Source organism: Mustela putorius, unplaced genomic scaffold (genome assembly GCF_011764305.1).
Source record: "Mustela putorius furo isolate JIRA1106 unplaced genomic scaffold, ASM1176430v1.1 tig00003898_pilon_pilon_pilon, whole genome shotgun sequence".
Taxonomy (NCBI): Eukaryota; Metazoa; Chordata; class Mammalia; order Carnivora; family Mustelidae; genus Mustela; species Mustela putorius.
In genome coordinates this window covers 1,704,480-1,730,843 of record NW_025422047.1, presented here as the reverse complement: position 1 = coordinate 1,730,843, position 26,364 = coordinate 1,704,480, and the positions used below count along the sequence as shown (strand labels likewise).

General features: G+C 39.6%; 1 protein-coding gene across 1 annotated transcript in view; it reads right to left on the bottom strand.

Annotated features, from left to right (window-relative positions):
• Positions 1-26,364, bottom strand: part of FMN1 (formin 1) — a 414,557-nt gene that overhangs the window by 214,477 nt on the left and 173,716 nt on the right. The window contains 1 exon segment of the mRNA XM_004751031.3: positions 17,939-18,000. Coding sequence (XP_004751088.2) covers positions 17,939-18,000 — 62 coding nt within the window.

Sequence of the window (26,364 nt, the reverse complement as noted above, 5' to 3'; positions counted from 1 at the left end):
GGGTAGATTTTTCCAGCAAAAATGAGAACTTTTCCCAGAGCTGGAAACTCAGGCGAACATTTGAATCCAAACAAAGAGCTCAGAAAAGCCTTTAGATAGAGGTAAAAATCAATGAAATCTTCAAGGGACAACACATGGCAAGTCAAGAAACTAAAGGCTACTTTTTTCCAGGGTTCCATTTGGGGGGGAGGGCATGGAGGTAGGAGTGAGGGGGAAGCAAAGATGGAGAAGCACACTCAAAAGAGAATTCAATGTCCTAGACATCGAGGGAGGAGATTCAAGAAGGATTTCAACACAGAAGCTTGATTACAATCCAAGCCAACGAAGACCAAGAAGGGACCAGCAGGGTGGGATAACTAGTTCCTCTGTGGTCTTAGCTGTTTCCCTATAGAGGTAACAAAAGGCCAGTGGTAGGAGGATCGGCTACTTGGGACTGACGTCTGAGAACTTTGCCAGAGAGAGGAAGGATGGAAGCTCAAAGAAGCAGTACCGTCAGGAGAAGGGATTTTAAAGTAAAGGATAGCTGAATTTGAGCAATGGGGAAAGGCAAGGGCCAAAAAAAGAGAACTAGAAACAGGGAGAGATACAGAAGAGGTGGTCTGCAAGAGGACATTGGAGAGATCAGGGACAAAATATTGGGTGCTTTCGGTTCTTTTCATATGCATGGGGGCCAAAGTTAAAAACAAAGCAAAGAAATAAAGGTGTGAATAGTCTAGAGACAGAGGCACTCATTCTATTTTATTTTCTTCTTCTCTTGAAAGAAATGCCCCCTCCTCTTTTCCTCAGAGCTAATTCAACTAGCTGGGTCTCTGCTTTCACCCTTTAATGTCTTCTCCAGGAGCACTTTTTTTTGTTTTGTTTTGTTTTTAAATTTGCTCCTCTCTGGCTGGCTCTTCCTTTTATCTACTCAGGTCTCCTGCTCAAAGTGCAGAACTACTCATTCTTCTCACTGCATAGCACCTTCACAAGCATTAGCCTATGTAATCTCAACAGCTCTGTGGTGAAAGGGGGCTCCCCTCCCCATTTAAAGGACAGTCCCAAACTATAGTCATGGGAGGCATCCTCTAGGACTCAAGACTGGATCTTCGGACTGTCAAGTCTCATGTTCTTTCTCCCATGCAGAGCCGTCTCCAGATAAACGTGTCAAGATGCCGGCGGTAGACTCCGTTTCTGTCCAAACATTACAAAGTACCCGGCTTGCTGTCAGAGACCGAACTTTAAATGGCTGAAAGAGGTTGATAGATTGTGTGAAAATTTTATGGTCCTTCCGTCAGACACCGTAATTTACTATCACATAATACACAGAAGAATCAAAAGAAACCATCCCACAAGGGCAAACAATGTGGAGGCGGTGGCCCCTTTGACACTCTAAGGCCACAGGCATTATATGGATCCAATAAGAAAGCTGCCTCCACGAGCGAGAGAACAGCCTCTTGATCTTGCAAAATGTTTTTGGACACCTAAAGGCTCTTTTATTACTGAGGCTGATTAAAATGAAAAGCTTAAACGACTAAAATGTTCTTTTTGATGAGTTTTTGCCATGAACCTTGGACCCTGTAGTCCAGTGGGATTGGAGCCCTTTGATCCTGGGCACTCACATAAATTCAGAGTCATAAAACAACATTGGATTTGATTTTACTAGTGTGGCTGATGTTGCCAGATTTGTAATGCAATCTTGTTTTCTCCCCTCCTCATTTTTGGGCCCATCCACCATTATTTTATAGCCAAAGGAAAGGAGTTTCCATTTGTTTTTGGCAATCAACCGTCAAGTTTAAGCCACTACTCTAATGCTGGAATCCTAGAGACAAATAATGATACTGTATTATATTCATCAACATGGGACAAATCACTGTTATTTCATGTGCTGAAAATATAACAGCAAAAAGAAAACCCCTTTTCTGGATGAAAATACTTATAGATTTTCACTGCTTAAAAGAGTTCTAAGATTATGTGCCTGAGAACTATACTACAAGTCTCAAGTAGGAAAAATATCAGATTTAGTGTTCATAAATTTCCAGCAAGACTAATTGAAAATTAATTTTAAAAAAATCAAAAGATTCCCAGGTTATTTATTAATGAGTGGCAGATCTTATCTTAGCTTCCAGACTTCATTAGCCTAAAACAACAAACAAACAAACAAACTGCTATTTTGGGGAGAAGTAAATACTCAGTGAGATGTTTAACAAGAGACACTGCCATAAATATAACCTAGATGTTTCATTCACTTCCTTTCCTAATCTTCTAATCATTTTCCTATGCATCTGTACCACAATATTCCTATGACTTCTAATTCCAGAAATGAAATTCTAACTGTACAAGGCCTATGAAGGAAGAAAAGCACAAATACTTTTACAGAGACTTGTTATACACAGACTGAATGATCAATAGTGGGGCACAACTGTTCATTTTTTGTGGAGTAAAACATCGGTTTGGGCTCATTTAAAAAGACCAAGGATATATCTAGCCTGGTCACTAGACCAGAGAAGACTGACTTAAGTCGGGTAAACAGTTTTCAGTAATTCTTCATGGCTTGGCTGAAGGCTGGGAAATTGTTCACTAGGATAATTCTGCATGTGACTTGGGGCACAAGGGTCACAATAGATCTCAGTAATTCCAATTTGAAAAGAGTGACCATAGAATACATGTGTCGCTCTCCAGTGGGCGGTGCCTCATGGCATTTCCCGCTGCAGTTTCTCAATCCCTACCTGAGGCTCCAGTGACCATTTCAGAGTAAAGTCCAGCCAGGGGAATAGAATTCCGACATATATTCATCTCTTTGCACGTGTGAATATATTAGATTAAGCATAAATGAATTTGCCATTTTTTAAGTCAAAAAAGGTCAAATATCAGTGATTTCCTGATACAACTTATAAACCTCATCCAAATTTGGGAAAAAAATTCTGTCTTATCAATTAATACTTGAAATTATGTGCATCTCTTTGCAGCAGATGACTCATGCCATACGACTATTATTATTAATAAATAGAAATGTATTATACAGACACCTACAACAGTTTACAGGGATTTAAGAAATTGTCACCTACTTGTAGAAAAGAGTAACTGTCTTGGTGTGGTGCATATATTCAGTCATGATGAGGGAAGGGTGTGTAGAGGCCAAGAAAGAACATTCTCATTTCATGCTTGAAACCATAGCATTATTGTCAGTGCCCTCTGCCTCCCTATTATTTACTTATTCAAAAACTATTGATTGTGTACTGGCAATGTTCCAGTAGTGGTCTAGGAGCCGGAGGATAAAATTGAGCTGTGCAAACATCTGGAGGGAAGCAACAATGGAAGTTTTGGTAGCTCTGGCTTTACCAGAAGCACTCATCAGCGCTGGAGAAAGTCCACACTCCCTGTTAGAGGGGGTGAATTCTCTCTCCCCTACCCCTAACTTAGGCCAAGCCAGTACCCCCTCCTACCCACAGGCTGGCAACAGTTGCAACTGTCCTCACCACTTCCACTCTGTAACAGGAGCCTGGTGGGGTGGGGAGTATTTAGAAAATGTAAGTCTTTTCATGTCTCACCCTTCTCTGCTCAAAACCAGTAGATTCTCAACATTCTGAGGGAGAAATCTGAAAATCTTAAGGACCACTAACAAGACCCTTCTTGATTATGGCCTCTTGCCCTCCTTCATGGCAGTGCTTTGCAAACCCTGGTCCATGATCCACTAATGGGACAGAAATCAATTTATGCTTTACTACCAGCATTTTTTTTTTAAATACAAGAGAGTTAAATATATCAGAATAAGCTCCCAAGAAATCAGTTCTGTTTAACAAAACTCATTTCTTTCATAGGCACAAACACATAATCTGGGTTTTGATGTAAAATTCACCATTTATTCTAACATGCAGTTTAAAACACTTAAAAACCACTAATCCAGAACTTCACCCCCAGCCTTTCTCCTGTGTCCAGTCACACCAGCCTCCCCAGAGTCCTTCAAACCAGCCAAGTTCCTCTTCCTTCAGGCCTCTGCTTAAATGGCATTTGCTTAAAAAAGAATCCTTCCCTGACCTCAAATCTAAATGATATCCAATCATAGCATCCTATACCATATTTTTCTCCACAGCAACATTATACTTCTTGAGTGACTCTTTTTTTTTTTTTTAAGATTTTATTTATTTATTAGACACAGAGAGAGAAAGAGATCACAAGTAGGCAGAGAGGCAGGTAGAGAGAGAGGGGGAAGCAGGCTTCCTGCTGAGCAGAGAGCCTGATGCGGGGCTCGATCCCAGGACCCCGAGATCATGACCTGAGCCAAAGACAGAAGCTTAACCCACTGAGCCACCCAGGCGCCCCTGGAGTGATTCTTTTATCAATATCTGTCTCTCTGTGTGGACTACAAGCTTCCAGAGAGTAGCAACCGTGTCTATTTTGTTCCTTCCAGTACCCAGCACAGCACCTGACACCCAGTAGGCTCTTACTATTTAGTGAATGATAGAGAAAAGTCTAATTTCCTCTTAATGGTTCCACGTGAGGAAACAAGATGATCAATTTCCTGAGGCACTGCTTCCTGGTGGCTCTTCTCATATAGAATGCTCATGTGTATGTATTGGCCACAAGCACTGCATGTATTTCTTCTGTAAGTACACTGAGCCTTATGCTTGTGAGTATAGACCTGTGCACACATTTCTGTACATGCTGTTCTGAGAATGAAACTAAGAGCACTTTTATTGCTCATGTGTCTCAAGCGAAGTTCTGAACTGGAAAGCTGCTCCAATACAAAGAAAATCTACTTGGAGATTTACTAAGAGAAAAAGGGTCAAGCTGACCTCCAGTGGTAAGATTAGGGAATGGCTTCTAAAATAACTGTAAAATACCCAGGTTATCTGTCACAAACTCACATATCTATGCGGCACACCCATCTTTATGTATATTAAATGCATTTGCAACAAGGAGGGGTCATACCATACAGAATATTAGAACAAAATATGCAGAAGTGTATTACAGAGACACAGCAGCTTCTAGAGACAATGAAAACAACTGCCACTCATATATGACAATCAGAAAATCTGAGAATTGATAATTCTCTTCATCTAAGATCTGAAATTCTCAAATTCCATTAAAAGTAGATAACATTTAAAAAGAAAAGTAGATGCTAATGCTTATATAGTCTTTCCCTTCATTAGTCTCTAGGTAACACTAGTACTTATTTTAAGCTGTCTGTTGTTATTTGACCTTTATGGCATATATTCTATATTTCTAACTAGGTAATAAATCCTCTGATTAAAGAATTTATGTGAGGGTTAAACAAAATAATCCAAAGGATGCACTAAGTAAAATGTCTGGCATATACTAATACAGTAATATAGCAAATGTTAGCTGTTATTGTTATCATTATTAAACGATGTTTTATCTTTAGCACATCTCTTATCTTGACAGGCACTCAACTGGTATTTAAATATAAAAAGCAGAATTAAATATATAAAATTGTATTTCAGCAGGTGCTTATCTTTATAGCAAAAACAATTTTGAAATGCAACATCTTACTTAGGTTCTCCCTGCCCCAAATCTATGCTGTTAGCTCTTGGAGTGATTTTACATATTCAGACATTTCTTTCACAAACTCACAGCAGCATCAATACTTCTGTTAATGGGAAGTTGTGGAAATGAGAGCATCGCACCTCTATGACAAAAATATTAAAAGCAATGCTCTTTCGAACTTAGGTATAATGTTAATCACAGAATGTTTTTATTTGATATACGTATAGGGTTTATATTGTGAGAGCTTTACGACTGAAAACTAAACTCCCAAAGCCACTGACTTAAACCAAGCATGCTGGTTATCAGAAGAAAAACAGTCACGATCATTCATTGGCTATCTACTGCATACCATTGTATTTCCAATCCCATACCTGACTACCACAGTACTTAAACTCAGCATATCCATCAACCAAGTTACAATATCATCACAACCTCCTTCTAATGAGAAACTGAGTCTCAGAATGAGTTAAGTAATTTGCTTAAGACAACACATACAGTATATAATGAACCTAAGACTCAAACTCAAGGAAGATTCCACATCTGGGTTTTTAACCCACTGTCCTGCCTGGAATTGAGTTGAATGTCATCCAACAAATGGTTAGTTGACTTCACCACACAGATTCTTTTTCAGCAAGTTCCACTCCTAAGGCCCACCACTCTTATGGACTGTTATTCTACCCAAGGATAAATCAAAGGCAAGGGTCAGACCAGAAACAAGGTCCTGTCATGAATGCTCTCTGGCAAGGACTTTCAAGGTGTAAGAATTTTCCAAGGTAGTTCAGGTGGAGATTAGGAGTGTGCCACCTCATAGAATTGGTGTAGTAACACATCTAATCCTCATATATGCAGACTGGCACATAGTAAATGTTCAATAACATTTCTTATTGTTTTTCCTCTATTAGGACACAGAGCAAGCTAGAATAACTTGGAGTGAAATGGTCAGAATATACACATGCATATAAGTACACACACAAACATGCGATAAATTCACACTATGGATTCCAAAGCCCAGATGAGGCCGGGCTTGTTAGAAGAGGCAAAAGTTACCATGTATCACAAATGAGCACATCCTACAAATAGCTGACAGCATTGGGAATAGACAAATCATTCCATGTGCCTAAGGGACCAGTAATGCTGGGTTTCAGAAGCTGCGTTGGGGAGATAAGGTTTGAGAATAATTAAGGAAACCCTGATGCAGACATCAATGAAGTAACTAGCTGACAGGGTCCTAGAAGTTTTGCCCCAGTATTATCTGACTTTGTGGTCTTCACAAATTGATTTGAGGCTCAGGTTTCAAATCTCAATGATGAATATGGACAATTATCAAGAGAATGGTGAGAAATATCAGAGTCTCCGCTTCAAATTGGGCTCCGAAACTGGCTGTGAGCAATGAAACTGAAGAGGGCAATCTTCGACCTGCTCCTCTCATCTATACTTTGGTGGGAAGAATAGACAAAACAGCTTTTGACTTCTGGAACCAATGAGATAAGAGCACTCTTCCTCTATCTCTTTCCCAATACCACAAAAATGTCCCCATTGGTTTTTTGTTTTTTTGTGGGTTTTTTTTTTGGGGGGGGGGACCCATATGAAGAGTTTTGCATAGGACAAGAATAAGGGGTGATCTACAGAAGTATCTGCCACAGGGTGAAGGGAAGGAAAATGAAAATCAAGAAAATCACTATACTCGAGCAAATGAATCAAATCAGTTGACAAGTTGACAGTGGGGAGGAGCAGATTTGGAAACCAGACACATTTACCTAGTCAGTAAATCTTGCCATCACAGTAACCAGCTGTGAAAATTGAGGACAGGTTCTTGCTTCTCTTGAGTCTCAATTGATTAGAAATTAAATTATATGAAGCAGTGAGCACCAAGTCTGGCATAGGGTTAGTACTTCGTTTTCAATAACCAATAGTAACCATCTCCAGTCAAGTCAGGAAGTAAAGGGTATTGCGCATTTAAACTTTAAAATCAGGGGCGCCTGGGTGGCTCAGTGGGTTAAAGCCTCTGCCTTTGGCTCAGGTCATGATCCCAAGGTCCTGGAATCGAGCCCCACATCAGGCTCTCCGCTCAGCGGGGAGCCTGCTTCCTCCTCTCTCTCTGCCTGGCTCTCTGCCTCCTTGTGCTTTCTGTCAAATAAACAAATAAATCTTTTTTTAAAAAAATCAAACAAAATTTCTTCCCATCCCTTCCTCAAATGTCCTAGAACATACCCAATATTTTGCACTAAGTGCTTATTCTTCACATACCTTCCAACACTACTGCCCTCTCTATTCCATCAATAGTCCTTTCAGGAAAAGACAGGAGGCAGGAGAAAGGGGATGAGGAAGGAAGGTTAAAGGAAAGGAAAAAAATATATAAAAACATATAAAGGTCCACAAAGATCTAAGAGTTCAAGAGACTTTTGCTTGGTATTCAAGAGACCATGGAGACAGAGGATGAGGACATTTTTATTCAGCTCTTCTATGCTCCACACCAGGGTCATCAACTGATGTCTGCAGGGCCAGGCAATCAATATAAATGGGTAAAGAGCCCAGACTTTAGGAGGAAGGGAAGATGGCAGCAAAGGGAGACCCTAGGCTCCCTTCCTCACAGGAATGCAACTAGATAACTATTAAATCATCCTAACTACCTGAGAAATTAACCGGAAGACTGGCAGAAAAACTCCCCAACTAAAGGTAGAGAAGAGGCTACATCAAAGAAAGTATGAAGTGCAGAGATATGGCTTAAGAGAGAAAAAGACTATGGTCACTGCATTGGGAAGGGTGCCGTGGTCACAGAGAAGGGCAAAAGACAGACTATCATTGAGGGAAGCACACAGAGAAGACAATTCTCCATAGCAACTGGCTTGGAAAGGGAAAATCCCCAAATTTCATGAGTTCTTACAACCAGGAGAACTTAAAGACTGGAATTTTAAAAGTGAGCATGCTTGGTTCTGGGGGAACCAGAGGCATTGGAGCTGCTCTTGGAGAAAAGGCAGGCAAATAACTCCACAGAAATAAAGCATGGAAGAGTGATCCGAAGAGTACCTGGGCACATAGTGGGGAGGTTAACTGCTATCTTGGAGCATGTCCCAGACCAGCAGAATTCACAGAGAGACTCCTCCAGGAACAAAGGAACTGGAAGATGTCGTTTCCCTCCTCTATCCCTTAGCATAACCATAGGGCCACCTCTGGGAACCAGTGCAGTCCCAACACTTGCTACCTACATACTCTGGTGAAACTGCCCCTCCCAGTCATGATTGCCTCAGTCCCAGCAAGAGGGGTTCTGTCCCCCAAGAGACAGGTCCAATCCCTGCTTTTACAGTGTCTCCCAGTGTGGGAGTTTTACAGAGCCCTGATACTGGTGGCAGTGGTGACAGGCATGATTTCACAAATAGACCATAGTACACCTAGTTAAAATATGTCACATTCAAGTCAGGGACCAAACAGGGTCCCACAATAGGCAAAGAAAGCCTTTGCAGATGACTGGCCTGAAGGATAAAGTGGCCAGGACACAACAGCAAAGCACATTCCCAGAAGTGCCAGGCCCTGGAGAACAAAGGACACTGCATGGCAGAGTGCAGGATCTTTTCTTCATAAGGCCATGATCCTCAAGAACAGGAGACATAGCTAACTTTCCTAACACAGAGAAACAGGTACAGAGGCTTAGACAAAATGAGAAGGCAGAGAAATGTATCCCAAATGAAAGAACAGGAAAAGGCCAGGGCCAGAGATCTAAGCAAAAAAGCATAAGTAATATGCTTAATAGGTATTTAAAGTAATGATCATAATGATATCCACTGGACTTGAGGAAAAAGTGGAAGACTTGTCTGAGACCCTTAACACAGAAATAAGGAATAACATAGCAGAGATAAAGGGCTCAATAAATGAAATGAGAAACATGTTTGATGGAATAAACAGCAGGCTGGAAGAAACAGGAATGAATTAATGACCCAGAAGAACAAGTAATGGAAAGTAATCAAGCTGAACAAAAGAGAGAAAAAGAATTGTGCATAATGATAACAGACTTAGTGAACTCAGTGGCTCCATCAAAAATAATAACATTCATATTTAAGAGATCCAAGAAAAAGAAGAGAGAAAAGGGGGAAGAAAATTATTTGAAGAAATAATAGCTGAAAACTTCCCTATTCTGAGGAAGGAAACAAAATCAACAAGATTAACAAAAGCAGATCCAAAGACACATTATAATTAAATTGGCAAAATATACTGATAAAAATTTTTTTTAAAGCAGCAAGACTTAAGAAGTCAGTAATATGCAAGGGAAGCCCCATAAGGCAAGCAAGAGATTTTTCAGCAGAAACTTTACAAATTAGAGGGGAGTAGGATGATATATACTTTATAAATCAGAGGGGAGTGGAATGATATATTCAAAGTGCTGATTTTGAAAAATCAGGAGCCAAGAATTCTCTATCTAACATTCAAAGTAAAGAAGAGTTAAAGAGTTTCTGAGACAAATAAGACCTAAAGGAGTTCATGACCACTAGCAAGAACCATTAAAGGGGATGTTTGAGTGGAAAGGAAGAGACCAGAAATGACAGTATGGAGGTAGGAAACACAAAAGCAGTAACAATGAATATTTGTTTTTCTTTCTTTCTTTTAAAATCATTTATTTATGTATTTGAGAGATAGTACATCCACAAGCACAAGCAGTGGGAGTGGCAGAGGGAGAGGGAAAAGCAGGCTCCTTGATAAGCAAGGAGCCCAATGTGGGGCTCAATCCCAGGACCCTGGTATCATGACCTGAATTGAAGGCAGAAGCTTAACCGACTGAGCCACCCAGGTGCCCTTACAATAAATTTTTATATAAAATATCAGTCAAGAACTGACAAAATAAAGTGATGTAAAACATGACAACAGATACCTAAAACATGGGAGGAGAGTACTAAAGAATGGTTCAAACTTGAACAACCATCCACTTAATATAGACTGCTTTATGAAAAAGAAGTTATATATAAACCCAAAGATAATGATATATCAAAAGCCACTAATAAATATGCAGAGAATAAAGAAAGAAATCCAAGTATATCACTAAAGAAAATCATTAAACCATGAAATAAAAACGAGGAAGGATCAGAGAAAATCTTCAGAAACAGCCACAAAACAAATAATATGACAATAAACACATACCAACTATTACTTTGAAAGTAAACGGAATAATGTTCCAATCAAAAGACACAAGGTAACAGAATGGATTAAACAACCAAGACCCACCTATACACTGCCTACAAGAGACTCATTTTACACTTAAGACACCTATAGACTAAAAGTGAGGGAATGGAGAAACACCTATCATGCAAATGGATATCAAAAGAAAGCCAGAGTAACAATAGTTATACTAGACAAAATAGACTTTGATTTTTTTTTTAAGATTTTATTTATTTATTTGACAAAGAGAGAGAGAGAGAGAGAGATCACAAGTAGGCAGAGAGGTAGGCAGAGAGAGAGGGGGAAGCAGGCTCCCTGCTGAGCAGACAGCCCGATGCGGGGCTCGATCCCAGGACCCTGAGATCATGACCTGAGCCGAAGGCAGAGGCTTAACCCACTGAGCCACCCAGGCGCCCCTAGACTTTGATTTTTTAAAGACTTTATTTAAGCACGGGGCAGAAGGAGAGGGTGAAGCAGGCTCCCCACTGAACAGGGAGCCTGACACAGAGCTCAATCCCAGGACCCTGGGATGGTGACCTGAACTGAAGGCAGACACTTAACAGACTGAGCCACCCAGGTGCCCCTGAACAAAACTAACTTTAAAACAGAGACTAGGGGTGCCTGGGTGGCTCAGTGGGTGAAAGCCTCTGCCTTTGGCTCAGGTCATGAACCCAGAGTCCTGGGATCAAGCCCCACATCAGGCTCTCTGCTCAGCAGGGAGCCTGCTTCCTCCTCTCTCTCTGCCTGCCTCTCTGCCTACTTGTGTATGTCAAATAAATAAATAAAATCATTAAAAAGTAATAAAAAATAAAACAGAGACTATAAGAAGAGACAAAGATGGGGCGCCTGGGTGGCTCAGTCGTTAAGCATCTGCCTTCAGCTCAGGTCATGAGGGATCAAGCCCCGCATCAGGCTCTCTGCTCTGCTGATAGCCTGCTTTATACCTAAAGGATCAGAAAAAAAGAACAACAAACAAAAGCTCAAGCCCGTGGAAGGAAGGAAATAATAAAGATTAGCATGGAAATAAATGATATAGTAACTAAATAAATAATAGAACAGATCAATGAAACCAGAGGCTGGTTCTTTGAAAAAAATCAATAAACTTGATAAACTTGTAGCCAGACTTATCAAGAAAAAAAAAAAAAAAAAAAAGAAAAAGGACTCAAATAAATAAAATCACAAATGAGAGAGAATAACAACCAACACCACAGAAATACAATTATAAGAGAATATTACAAAAAACTATACCCCCAACAAATTGGACAACTTAGAAGAAATGGATAGATTCCTGGAAACCTAAAATCTCCTAAAACTGAAACAGGAAGAAACAGAAAATTTGAATAGGCTGATAACTAGCAAAGAAATTGAATCAGTAATCAAAAAACTTCCAACAAACAAAAGCCCAGACCAGATGTGGCTTTGCAGACAAAATCTACCAAACATTTAAAGAAGAGTTAAGACGTATTCTTCTCAAACTATTCCAAAAAATAATAAAGGAAGGAAAACGTTCAAATTTATCTTATGATACCAGAAGTACCCTGATACCAAATCAGATAAAGACACCACTAAAAAAGAGTACTACTGGCCAATATCCCTGATGAATACAGACGGCATATCTATGGGCTTCCAGGGGGCGTAGAGCCTAAGAGGCATCTCAACCCCAGTAAACTAGCAACTCTACTAAACCTGTAACATCATATTCTGTACCCATATTGAAACAGTGAATTAAAATATTTCTCAACATTTTAAATTTTGTCTTCTTTTTTGACATCTCAGTAATGAATTATGCTAATATCAGCACTTAGGGGAATACCATGAGGGTTTAACGAAATCGTCCTATTTCCTAATTGTGAAGGTTTTGTTTATCCCTCTGCAAATTACTCCCTTTCCCTCACAGTATTCTCAAGGAACTAATAGATTTAAATGTATTGTGTTGATAACAAAGAACATAACAAATGGAAACAGCTCAGAATTTATGTATCTTTATAAGTTTAGCTGCATCAGCTCAAGTGTAGTTTGTAATCAATTTCGTGTCAACAGCATGTGTGAACTATTAGAAATAGACCTGTGGGGTGAGCTGGAGAGAGAAAAGGAAGTCTATAAGTTTCATTTGACAGAGGCCAACATACCATTGGGTTCTCTTGGGGACAGCAAGGACAATGTAAGTCAATTTCTAGTTTGGCATCTGTCCCTGGATCCTTTCACAGTGGGAGTTACCATATTAGAAATGTGACTGCATTGCACAAGGAGCAGGGGCCTGCCAAAGGCCATCGCTCGCTCAGTCAAGTTTCCCCTCAGTTATGGGCTTTGCGCGTGATGAATGGGGTAAACGAGAAAGATTCCTGTAAAGGAAATGTCACGCTGGGCTAGTTCTTTCTTCTGTTCTACAGTGCAAAGAACATTAGTTAAAAAGAGATAAACCAATCTGTCATTTCCATGCACCTACTTCCAAATTGCTTAAAGTGCTACTCAAAAACAACATTCTTAAGTTATCCAGAGCTCCTCAAAAGCCCGACGGAGGGCATGCATTTCTCTCCACTATCACTGCACCCCTCCCTGGCCCTGACTTTCAAAGTTGAAGCAGAGAGCCAAAGAAGTCCTAGCCATTCCCCTGCTCATGCTTCCCTCCTCTCATAGGGAAGAGCTGGCCCTCTTGTAGAAGTTTCATTTATCATGGTAGGAGCTGCAGCCAGGGATCTGAACAACCACTAAGAACCTAGCATGCAGAATATTACTGAAACATGAACACGCTGCTCCACAGAGAAAGCAGAGTGGGGACGAGGGCCTGTATTAGAGGGGAACTTCCAAAAGAAACTAAAAGAACAAAACGGCATGTGTAAATAATGGGGATTTAGACTCTGAGTTAGATAACTGCAAGTCTGAAAAGACAACGTGACAGATAAACTGAACTTCTTTTTTTTCCAAGTATGGTAGGGCCAATAGTAGAATTTAAAGGCACTATTAGAGATTATATGGCCTGGTCCCTCATTTTTGATATTAGGAAACTGAGCTGAAAGCACTCACATTGTTCGTCACCCCAAATCTAACCACCATCCAGACCTTTTGACTCTGGATCCAATGTTCTGTCTAGTATTGCTGCACCGATTAATGTAAAGGCTCAGACAGGTCTAGGTGGGTTCACATTCAGGTTCTCCCACTGACTAGTCTAGAATTTCTGACCAGTGACAGTCTCTGGGAAACTCATGTTTTATCATCTGTAAAAGGGGGACAGATCTATTACTTAGCTTATGTTTCTACATTTGTGCTTTATAATACTAATGTTAAATACCTAGAACAGAGGTTGGCACATAGTAGGGATTTGATTAAATTTAGGTACTATTATTTTTCAATCACGGGTTACTATATAAGAAATGTTTGTGTACCATCTGTGTGGCCAAGCACTTGGTGAGGTACTTTCAAAGAGAGGGGAAAAAAAAAAAAAAAAATCATCACCCTCTCCAAGGTGCTTACAATCAGCAGATTCATAAACAGGACTTTGACAATATGAAACCATTTGAAGAATTTAACTTGAACTCAAGGAAGTGGATTATTCATTGAGATAAGATTATATGTCAACATATAAAGGTAACCTGTAAAGGTAAGGTGCTGTCACTTCAAAAACAGTCAGAAACCCAGAACTATCCAAAAATGAAAAATGAACCAGATGATGCTGAGTGTCACTAAGTGATCATAAACCCTCGAAGTAGTTTGCTAAATGAAGGGCAACCTTGGACAAAATTGAAGAATTTGCTGTGGTTACATTATAAATGACATGAAATAGTGAAGTCATAAAAAGTGTTTGATCTGCCACTACTCTATTACTAGAGATCTGAGCCAGCAAGATGCTCTGTTTATGTAGAAGGTGTCTAAACATGGATGCTGGGAATGGATTTCATTCAAAGTGTCAATAAATCTTCGCGGTTGAATGTAAGAGGAAATGCAGGTGACTTGCCACACATTTTAAAGGCACATTCTAGGACTAAGCCCTGAGTCCTTTCTATAGTGCAGCACTCCATATGTACAGATTACAGAGCATAAATGAGATTACAAACTCCAGAATCCCCCCCCACCCTGCTTACTAGACTTGGGATTCTGGGCTAGAAAGGTGAACTCCATATCATTTTAGGTGATAAGGTTTCCATTTTGCTGATGGGAAAACTGAATAATTAAGTGACTTCTCTACAAATCTGTACCTGAAACAGTGGACAGCTGGGGTGCCTGGGTGGTGCAGTCAGTTGAATGACCAATTCTTGGCTTGGCTCAAGTCCTACTAATCTCAATGTTATGGGATTGAGCCCCATGTCAGACTCTATGCTGAGCATGGAGACTGCTTGAGATTCTCTCTCCCTCTTCCTCTGCCTCTCCTGCTCAGGATCACTCTCATTCTCTCTCAAATAAATAAATAAAAATTAAACAATAAACAGCTGATTTTAGGTTCTCTGTTTATTAAGTCATGCCATTTCTTTAAATTCTGTGAAAATACACTAAAAAAACTAACAGTGATACATATCAATTCTTGTATAGAGTAGTGACAGAATGAATCACTTTTCCTGTGTATTTTAAGCAGGAAATCCTTTTTATTCTAAAAAAACATGCTGAAGAAGTCCTGAAACACATCTGACTTCTCTATGACATGTAAGTGGGGAAAGGAAACCTAATGGACAATGAGGGCTGCCAATGGAAATCACATATAAGGAAATGAATACCAAAGTAATGGCTCTGCCACCATTGCCTTCTACTAGTACTGTGACAATAGATGTGGCTTTTTCTTTGTGGACTAAAATAAGTGGAGATGTTCCGTGAGCACACCCAAGCACAGCCGGGCTGGGTCACCACCTGTTTTATGAACTGTATCTGTTCTGACTGGTTGGTGTTGCTGCCACTCTAGTTATTTTCAACTCCCAGAGAATGGGGTTAATTAAAGCAGAAAGGCGCCAGACAGAGGAAGTGGCCCAGAGTGGGGACAGTGGTTAACTAAAGAACACATATCCCAGTTGAAGTAGACACCTGCTTACTCAACCCCAGCTGGTTGAAGTCAGGCAGGAAAGTAATTCCACTGTTGCCAGATTTTCTAATTTCTTTTTTTTTACAAACAGCTAGAAACTCCTCTATATTTTTAAAATGTATATTCCTGATTCAATCTTTAAGAGGCTGTGTTTGCCCCAAAACACATCTCTAGGTCAGATCAGGGATTAGAGCTGCCTATTTCCTATTGAAGGCTTTCAGTCTGTGATTTCTGGAAATAGTTCCAAAGTACAGGTAAGTTTACTGATGGGGTGGGTTTACCGCCCCCATCCTGATGGCAGCACTGTGTCATGGCCCCAGAGTTTCAGCACTTTTATGTGACTCATAAATATGGTACAAAAAGAATTTAAGTTTACTAAAAGCATCCAAAAAACAGATAATTATTTCCACAGACAAAGAAAACTGAAGATGTAATTAGGAACACTTTTTCGCCTTTATTATCACCAATCAAATCTTGATTTAACTTTTATTTTAACTGGAGATCATGAGCACAGTATACTTCCCCCTTCCCATTTACTCTTCTCTTTTCCTTCTCCAACCTTTCCTTAGTTTGAGATGTAAGATCATAGGATCTTTTGTGGAGATGACACAAGATACTGTATGTAATATACTTAGAACAATGTCCAGCACAAAGTAAGAATTCAAAAACACTAAGAGCCTGCTGTTACTGTGCACATTATTTAGCAATCAAAGACCTCACAGGGCTGGCCTACCACCTGGGGAAGCCAATGTTGATGTACAACCGAGCTCTTACACAAAGCTCCTGCTCATGGAATCATTTCGGTGTCTACCCTCTTTAGCAATCTGTTTCTTAAACTCATCCCCATTTCACTTCCTCTGAGACAGCCGAGAATCTTTCATACACCAGAACAAAGAAGAAGAGAGGGCTCTGTAGAGCATCTTGCAACAAAAGAGCTAAGGGCCTCTGTTTTCCCCCTACGAGACAGGGGTAGTTTTCCATTTTTTTGTTTGTTTGTTTGTTTCTCTGTGAAATGGACTCATTCCCCCTTCCAAGCTGCTGACAACAAGCTCAATTTATACACCACCTGACCTATTTAACAATCTTTTTGGTTATTTGCAGTGACTTAACCTATATAACCCAATAGTGTGTCTCAGTTATTTTAAAAAAGCATCTTAACACTTATTGGAAAGAAGAATATTTGATCCACAGATTCATTAAATTAGCAAGGAATGAGTTAGCACTGAATAAACACCAAGTTTTACTTAAATTTCGCTCTTGTCCTCTAAGGTATGGGTCATCAGTAAACTAGAATAAGTGCCCAATTCAATATTTAGTTATTTGAAATGAAAATTCTACAGCTTCCTGTCATAGGCACTGTAACAAAGACCAAACATTAAGGGAACGACAGTTAGATAGTGGGAGGAAGTAAATAATCCCTTAGTCTTTCTGGGATCAAGTCAGCAATTTCCAAGCAGTCCTTGGGGATAGAGAATAAATGGTTCAGCACAACTCTGCGTTCCCACGAGGGCCACTTCCCTAAGTGCCTTGATCTGCCTGACATCATATTGCAGGGATGTCCTGAGATGGATGGATACAAATACATGAATGGGAGTAAGCCAAACAAAAGAGTTTGCAGTGTGCATAGGAAAAAATGGGTTTTTAAGGACTTCTTACAAAGAGTCAAAGTCTAAATACTCTTATCTTATTTCCTGCTTTTCAAACAAAACTAATATTTTTCTCCAAGCATAACGTTTTCCCAGGCAAATGCACTTGCATTTCTTTTTTTTTTCTTTTATTTTTTTAAAATTTTATTTTTTTATTAACATATATTTTTATCCCCAGGGGTACAGGTCTGTGAATCACCAGGTTTACACACTTCACAGCACTCACCAAAGCACATAACCCCCCAATGTCCATAATCCAACCCCCTTCTCCCAAACCCCCTCCCGCCAGCAACCCTCAGTTTGTTTTGTGAGATTAAGAGTCACTTATGGTTTGTCTCCCTCCCAATCCCATCTTGTTTCATTTATTCTTCTCCTACCCACTTAAGCCCCCATGTTGCATCACCACTTCCTCATATCAGGAAGATCATATGATAGTTGTCTTTCTCTGCTTGCATTTCTTAAAAGTAGGAATGGAATTATATGGAAAATGGAGTTCCAGTCTTCCCTCCCCAGGATAAAAGCAATGCCCGCTGAGAGCTACCAGCTGCAAATGCTGTCTAAGTAAATATGGCAACAAAAGGGGAATATTTACTTTGGCACATGAGAAAACGAAGTAGCAGTCTCACACAACCGGTTCAGTAGAATCAAAGAGATATACCTGTAGGTTTTCAATTTCTTCTTTGTGTTCCCTCTTCAAGTGTAAAATAGCAGCTTGGTATTCTGTAAGATCACAAAAGAAGCCAGTTACAAAGAAGCACAAAATTATGCACAAAATTCAAGTGAGCATCTCCAAGATGCCAGAGTCCCTCCTACAAGTAAACTAAGTCAATAAACGCCAGTTTGACATTAAACTGACAAGAGATGTTGGAAATTGGGCCAAGAGAGGACAAGTAGCTCAGGATAGAAGGGAAATTTCCTTCCATTCGGCAAACCCTGAATTATGAGAGGTGCCAAATTAAGCAGAGAGGATAGGGTTAAAAAAAAAAAAAAAGGCATGATGAGGGTTCCAGATAAAGACTGGGTCAGGTGTTTGTCTTTAAGGAGGAGTTGGAAGCACAAGCAGCACTGAGAACAAATACAGACGTGTTAAGAGCAGACACACAGGAAATCAAACTTTGTATGTGAGATCAGAGAACTCTATTTTTAACTGCTTAAAAAAAAAAAAAAAAAAAAAAAAAAAAAAAAAATCTCCATTTGAATACTAGGCTAAGCAAGCACCCAGGGCTGATTTTAATCTTTAGATCACTTCAGAAAGTCAAGACCATTTGTCATTTGGATGAGATAATCTAGGGTGAGGAGGTTGAAAGGAGGGCAAAAATAAATTTCGGATCCAATTTGAGCCCGAGTCTAATAATGTTTATTCCAACAAAAAGTCCCAAGTGTACACAGGAACTCCAGCCAACAACTAAAACTACCAGCCCGCTGGCTAAACATGAAGCAGCTCAGACAGCTTCATTTCCAGCAGGACGACTAAGTATGTGGGGTCACAGAACTATCCAGACTGGTGGACCACAAAGCAAAATGCTATGGAAAAACATTTTTGTGGGATAAGTTGTTTTCTTAACAATGTGTTTGGGGTTGTGAGTATGAGCACTAAAGAAACAGATGTCGTTTAAAAAATACATGAAAGGACAGACTATTTCTTCAAGTGGTTATCAGAAATCAGGCATGAAAACTCAGATGTCGATTCAAAACTGGATGAAGGAAATCTTTGGTAAAGCCACAACAGGACAGGAGTGTTGTTGTTACTATAAAGGGTCACACTGCTGCTCTTATGGGGAATGTGTTACAGTGAGCTGGTAATCTGACAGCAAGTTCTGTGAATTTTATATCCAAACCATATCTTGACTCGAACCACTTCTCACCACCCCACACTCAGGAAACATCACTATGGTCCAAGCCACCGCAGTCTGCTCCTTGACCTCTGCAATAACCTAGAAAGGTCACCTGCCTTGACGCTTAACACCACCACCATACCCATTCTTCTAACAGCAGTCTGAATTATCCAGTAAAGGCATAAACCAGAGTATGTCTCAGCCTGAGCTTTCCAATGCACTTAGGGTGAAATCCCAACACTTGCTGCAGCCCAAATTATCCTTCACAACCTGGCTCCTACATGCCTCTCTCTGTCTTTGCCTCTGGCACTCTGGCTTCCCTGCTATTCCTTGAACTTGTCAAGTCTTTTTCTACCTCAAAATCTTTACTAATATTGGAGACAATGATATGGATTGTATTTACTGAGCATTTATTACGTATCAGGCATTATTTAAGTACTTCAAATGTATTGACTCATTTTTCCTCCGCCAATAACCCTATCATGTAGGTACATTACCCCCTTAATGATGAACATGTTGATGCATAAAGAAGCTAAGCAGCTTTCTTATTTAAGAAAGACGAATAAATTGCAGAACTAGAAAACATACGTAATTCAAGAGTGAAGGCATAAACAAGTTATGGTATATCTATAGAATGGAATACTACTCAGCAATACTAAGGAATTCTTATAGATACATATGTGAACATAAATCAATCTCAAAGACACACAGAGTGAAAAAGTCTCAGAAGTCTAACTATTGTTTAATTCCATTTATATGACATTCAGAAAAAGACAAAACCATAGGGATAAAAACAGATCAGAGTAGCAGTGGCCAGAGGTTGGGCGGGGGGGCGGGGGCTGCTAGTATTTGACTACAAAGCAGCAGCACACAGGAATTTTGGGGTGATGTAATCTTTCTCTATCCTGATAACTGTGGTAGTTCATGAATTCGCACACAAGTTAAAATTCATGGAACTGTGCACCAAGAAGAAAATGTTAATTTTACATTAAGTTAATTTTTTTAAAAATCTACATAAAATATTTTACTTTTAAATGTTTTCCTCAGGAAATTCAGCCTAACTCAAGAACACCTGTTACTACTATTTCTATTCATTATTTTCCTAAGGGTACTAGTGGATGCAATGGGATAAGAAAAAAGAAAACATGGGTGTATACACACAATTATATATAAGAATAAAGGAAAAAATTAAGCTATTGTTCACTAATAACATGTATTTAGAAAAATCCAAAAGACTGACTGCAAAAACATATTCAAATTAACATATGTGTTAGTGAAGTTGCTGGATATAAAATCAGTATATAAAAATGATGATACTAGCCACAGTTTCAAAAAGAAACCTTAACATTCACAGTACCCCAAAAACATAAAGTACTTAGAAAAACCTTGTAAAATTTTAAGACCTCATGAGAAAAACAGAAACTTTATGTTGAACTGTAATACCAAGAAAGAGACAAAGAGAGTAAGCCATGTTTTTGATAGGACTCAATATTGTAAAGATGTTAATTTTCCCAAGTTGATCTATTGATTCGGTGCAATCCTCTTAAACATTTCTAAGGGTTTAGGGGTTTCTTTTGAATAAGGAGTTCATTCCAAAATATATATTGAAGCACAGATGTGCAAAAAGCCAATAAGAGCCAAGAAACATGAAAACATAAAGATAACTTGCCTTACCATTTAATAAGAATTAATTTTCATTATCAAAACATAATTAAAATAGAAGAGTGCTGAATGAGGGATAACAGATAACAGAATAAAGTGTCCAGAATTCATGGTGAATTCATGGTCACTTTAGAGGACAGAAGTATCATGGAAGATCTTTGTTTATACCAAGAATGGTTTTTCTAATAATTACTGATTGGGAAATGTGGATATGTATATGGAAAAATGAAAACTGGATCCCAATTTTATACCAGACAATAACCTATTTTAAGTTGATTAAAAGCTAAATTGAAAAAGCAAAACTACAAATGCTTAATATGACAATACAGCATAATATATATTTTTTTTATTTTCAGCGTAACAGAATTCATTGTTTTTGTACCACCCCCAGTGCTCCATGCAGTACGTGCCCTCCTTAATACTGCCACCTGGCTCCCCCAACCTCCCACCTCCCGCCCCTTCAAAACCCTCAGGTTGTTTTTCAGAGTCCACAGTCTCTCATGGTTCACCTCCCCTTCCAATTTCCCTCAACTCCCTTCTCCTCTCCATCTCCCTATGTCCTCCATGTTATTTGTTATGCTCCACTAATAAGTGAAACCGTATAATACTTGACTCTCTGCTTGACTTATTTCACTCAGCATAATCTCTTCCAGTCCCGTCCATGTTGCTACAAAAGTTGTGTATTCATCCTTTCTGATGGAGGCATAATACTCCATAGTGAATAGGGACCACATCTTCCTTATCCATTCGTCCGTTGAAGGGCATCTTGGATCTTTCCACAGTTTGGCGACTGTGGCCATTCCTGCTATAAACATTGGGGTACAGACGGCCTTTCTTTTCATTATATCTGTATCTTTGGGGTAAATACTCAGCAGTGCAATTGCAGGGTCATAGGGAAACTCTATTTTTAATTTCTTGAGGAATCTCCATACTGTTCTCCAAAGTGGCTGCATCAACTTGCATTCCCCACCAACAGTGGAAGAGGGTTCCCCTTTCCCCACATCTTCTCCAACATATGCTGTTTCCTGTCTTGCTAATTTTCGCCATTCTAACTGGTGTAAGGTGGTATCTCAATGTGGTTTTAATTTGAATCTCCTTGATGGCTAGCGATGATGAACATTTTTTCATGTGTCTGATGACCATTTTTATGTCTTCACTGGAGAGGTGTCTGTTCATATCTTCTGCCCATTTTTTGATATGATTATCTGTTTTGCGTGTGTTGAGTTTGAGAAGTTCTTTACAGATATCAACCTTTTGTCTGTACTAACATTTGCAAATATCTTCTCCCATTCCGTGGGTTGCCTCTTTGTTGACTGTTGACTGTTTCCATTGCTGTGCAGAAGCTTTTGATCTTGATGCAGTCCCAAAAGTTCATTTTCGCTTTTGTTTCCTTTGCCTTTGGAGACACATCTTGAAAGAAGTTGCTGTGGCTGATATCAAAGAAGTTACTGCCTATGTTCTCCTCTAGGATTCTGATGGATTCCTGTCTCACATTGAGGTCTTTTATGCATTTCGAGTTTATCTTTGTGTATGGTATAATAGAATGGTCGATTTTCATTCTTCTACATATAGCTGTCCAATTTTCCCAGCACCATTTATTGAAGAGACTGTCTTTTTTCCATTGTACATTTTTTCCTGTTTTGTCGAAGATTATTTGACTATAGAGTTGAGGGTCCATATCTGGGCTCTCTACTCTGTTCCACTGGTCTATGTGTCTGTTTTTATGCCAGTACCATGCTGTCTTGGTGATCACAGCTTTGTAGTAAAGCTTGAAATCAGGTAATGTGATGCTGCCAGTTTTATTTTTGTTTATCAACATTTCCTTAGCAATTCGGGGTCTCTTCTGATTCCATAAAAATTTTTGGATTATTTGCTCCAGCTCTTTGAAAAATACTGGTAGAATTTTGATCGTAATAGCATTGGAAGTATAGATACAGCATAATATTTTTATAATTTCAGCTTAAGAAAAAAATTTAAGTGTCAAAAGCATTACACATAAAGGAAAGAAAACTGATAAATTTGACTACATTAAAATAAAGAGCTCCTTTTCATCACAATATGCCATAAAAAGAGGGAAAAGACAAGGCCACAGATTGGGAAAATACACTTAAATAATCAAAGATTGTGTGTGTGTGTCTGTGCGTGCGTGCACGCGTGTATTTCCTACAAAACTGCAGAAAATGAAAAATGGGTAAAAAAAAAAGGACAATAGGCACTCTAAAAAGGCAACATGCAAGTCAATTATATCCAAAGGTGCTCATTCTCATCAGTAATCAGGAGTACTGAAAGTCTGACAAAACTGAGTGCTAATGAAGCTGCAGAGAAGTGGTGTGCTCAAAAAACTGTGACAGGAGTACAAACTCGTACAATCACTTTGAAAAGTGTTCGGCATTTTTCTAATAAAGTTGAAGCTACTCATACCTCCCTATGCAACAATCCTTATCCTGGCTCTGCACAAGTGGGAAAAAATGACAAAAGGAAAGCAAATAATAGTAACAAAAGTCAGGATAATGGTGGGATCCAGGAGAAGACAAAGTGAGTTGGGTTATGACTGAGCAAGGTGACATCCTATGAGTGTTCAATGAAAAATTCTTTAACTTCTATGTGTCTTATGTCATTTTCTTTCTGTATACCTAACATTAAAATGTAAGAAAAAAAGAATTATCAAAAATCAATTCCGGGGCGCCTGGGTGGCTCAGTGGGTTAAAGCCTCTGCCTTCAGCTCGGGTCATGATCCCAAGGTCCTGAGACTGAGCCCCACATCGGGCTCTCTGCTCAGTGGGGAGTCTGCTTCCTCCTCTCTCTCTGCCTACTTGTGATCTCTGTCTGTCAAATAAATAAATAAATCTTTAAAAAAAAAAATCAATTCCACACCTTTACAAAGCACGCAAATTATAGCTAAACCAACCTTCTTACAAAACGGATGATCCTTGGAAATAACACCTACATTCTAAATAGAAATTACACATAGGGGAAAATAAAAAGAAATTACACATAGGCTATATTTTGAGATGATTCATTTTGTGTAAATTGTACCTGTAAGGGTGTGACAGATAGAGTTATGACTAATTTACAGATTGATGAAGGGAGACCATGGGAAAGCTAACACCCAGCAAATCATGATTCATCTCTTCTTCAAATATTTTTGCCCATGGTCCCAGTGTAACAAAGACACATCCCCATTACTGAGAAGGATGACAAGATGGAATCTGCAGGCAATGTGTAGAAGGGAGAAGTTAATGCCTTCACTGGTGGAAGGTCACAAGAGAATGCTAAGAAATATTAAGGTTACAGAACAGTGGGTCTAAGCTAGGTTGGTGGTTTCCAAGTATGTCTTGTTACTGGCAGTCCCCTCCTTCCATGTGTTCTAAGCTTGCAAATGCAAGAGGAGAGCCCTGTCTCATGGACAGGGGCCTCAATTCAAGACCAAGGATGCTTTTATTTGTTAAAAAGAGAATTTCACCCTGGTATTCAGGAGCTCTGGGAATAATGTGTGAAAAGGAGAAATCAAGACTTTGAGTGTCAGGGCTTGAAAAGGGCAGACCAATTTGAAGCTACATCAGCCAGCCCCAGTGGAAATTAACAAACAAATTCAATTAGTCTAGCCCCCAGAAAATAAACTTAAGAATATATCTTAAGAAAATTACATATTGGGGGATTCCTGGGTGGCTCAGTCAGTTAAGCAGCTGCCTTCGGTTATAGGTCATGATCCCAGCGTTCTGGGATCAAGTCCCATATTGGGCTCCTTGTTTGCGGGGAGGTTGCTTCTCCCTCTGCCTCTGCCTGCCCCTCTGCCTGTCTGTGCTCTCTCTCTCCCTGACAAAAAAAATTACATATTGGGGCACCTGGGTGTCTCAGCCAGTTAAGTCCCTGTCTTTTGCTCAGGTCATGACCCCAGGGTCTTAGCATCAAGCCCCTGCATTGAGCCCCTGCTCAGCAGGGAGTCTGCTTCTCCCTCTCTCTGCCTGCCACTTTGCCTGCTCTCTCTCTTTCTCTCTCTCTCCAATAAAGAAGTAAAATCTTTAAAAAAAAAAAAAAGAAAGAAAGAAAGAAAAGAACATATTCTAAGAAAAGACAAATAAAAAAACAATCCTGACTGGCAAGATTCAACATTTTGGGAGAAATATGTAAGAACTTCCCCCCCTAAAAATAAAACTCTTTCTAGTAAAGTACTTAATCTAATTGGTACATACCCTTTTTGTAGTACAAATTTTCCCTTTTTTCCTATCAGCTCACAACAACAAAACAGCCTTTCTGCCAGGTATCATTAGAGCCTTGTATCTTCTGATTGAAGCATTGAAGTTGATCTCACTAACAGGGGGAGGCATGTAGTACCAGAGCCACAGTTCATACTGACTCGGTTTCTCTTAATTATACATGGAGTGCTATGTCTCAGGAACTGTTCTAAGCACGTTACAGAGATTAACATGTGCCCTCCTCACATCATACCCACAAGGTGCATGTGGTATCACCCCAAGGTCCACTTTACAGGTAAGGAAACCGAGGTACACAGGCTGAACAACTTTCCCCGGAACACAGGCTGGTTAAGTGCCAACAAATTCACTCGGGCCCAAAGAGCTTGTGATTTTTACCCTGTAGAGTTCGTCGCTTGTTTGCTGCTGCTGTTCTTATGCTTGGGTAAGTTTCGGGTATAACTGGAACTCCAAGTTCCTAAGCACTTAAAAGTTGCTGGCTTCACCCAATCACTAGAATCACTAGCAAACTCGGTACCTCTTTTCTATAACTCCTTAAAGGGGTCCGGGGTATTATTAATCCCAGGGAGATTCCACGAGCCTGGGATTAACATGAAGACGATGAGTGACAATGGCTGGTCCCCTCAAGCTCTGTGACTATGATTCATCTATTTTCTCTATGCGGACTTCCAGAACAAAGTCAGCCGTTTGTGGTTGTATCTGGTTTTCATTTATACTGTCTCACACACATATCTAAGCCCCTCCCCTATACACACACACACACACACACACACACACACACACACACCCCCAGCAGATATGGATTACGCACACAGTTGGGGAATAGAGAATTCCTGATTTCCCTAACGGATGAAAACCATGGCTCTCTCCTAGTATGTGGATTCTAATTTGTACTGCCTTTGCCCCTCATTGGCTTTACTCATTTCTTCACATTGCTTAACACAGGTTTAGCTCATACCTTCAATCTTAAAGGCAAGGGATCCTTCCTCTGAGTTAAACTTGGGAGAACGCCTAGTCAGTATTTCCAAAGCTTTGCAGGCACACCAGTGAGGTCTTTTTTTTTTTTTTTTTTTTTTGGTTATAGACAGCTGGACTTTATTTTAACAGTTGAATATTTATTTTAATGTATATTAGGAAAAAAAAATCAAACTAGCACATAAAACCCATGACCTCATGAGTATCACTGTTGTAAGATAGGGTTGGTCAAAGTTTAGTCCCTGAAACTAAAGAACACCTGGAACTTCTTAGAAATGCTAATTCTCAGGGTCACTCCAGACTTAAGAAGAAACTTGGAGGATGCTTTAATAAGGCTCCCAAGTGATTATGACACACTCTAAAGTTTGAGAACCAGTGCTTTTGAAGATAAGGTCAAT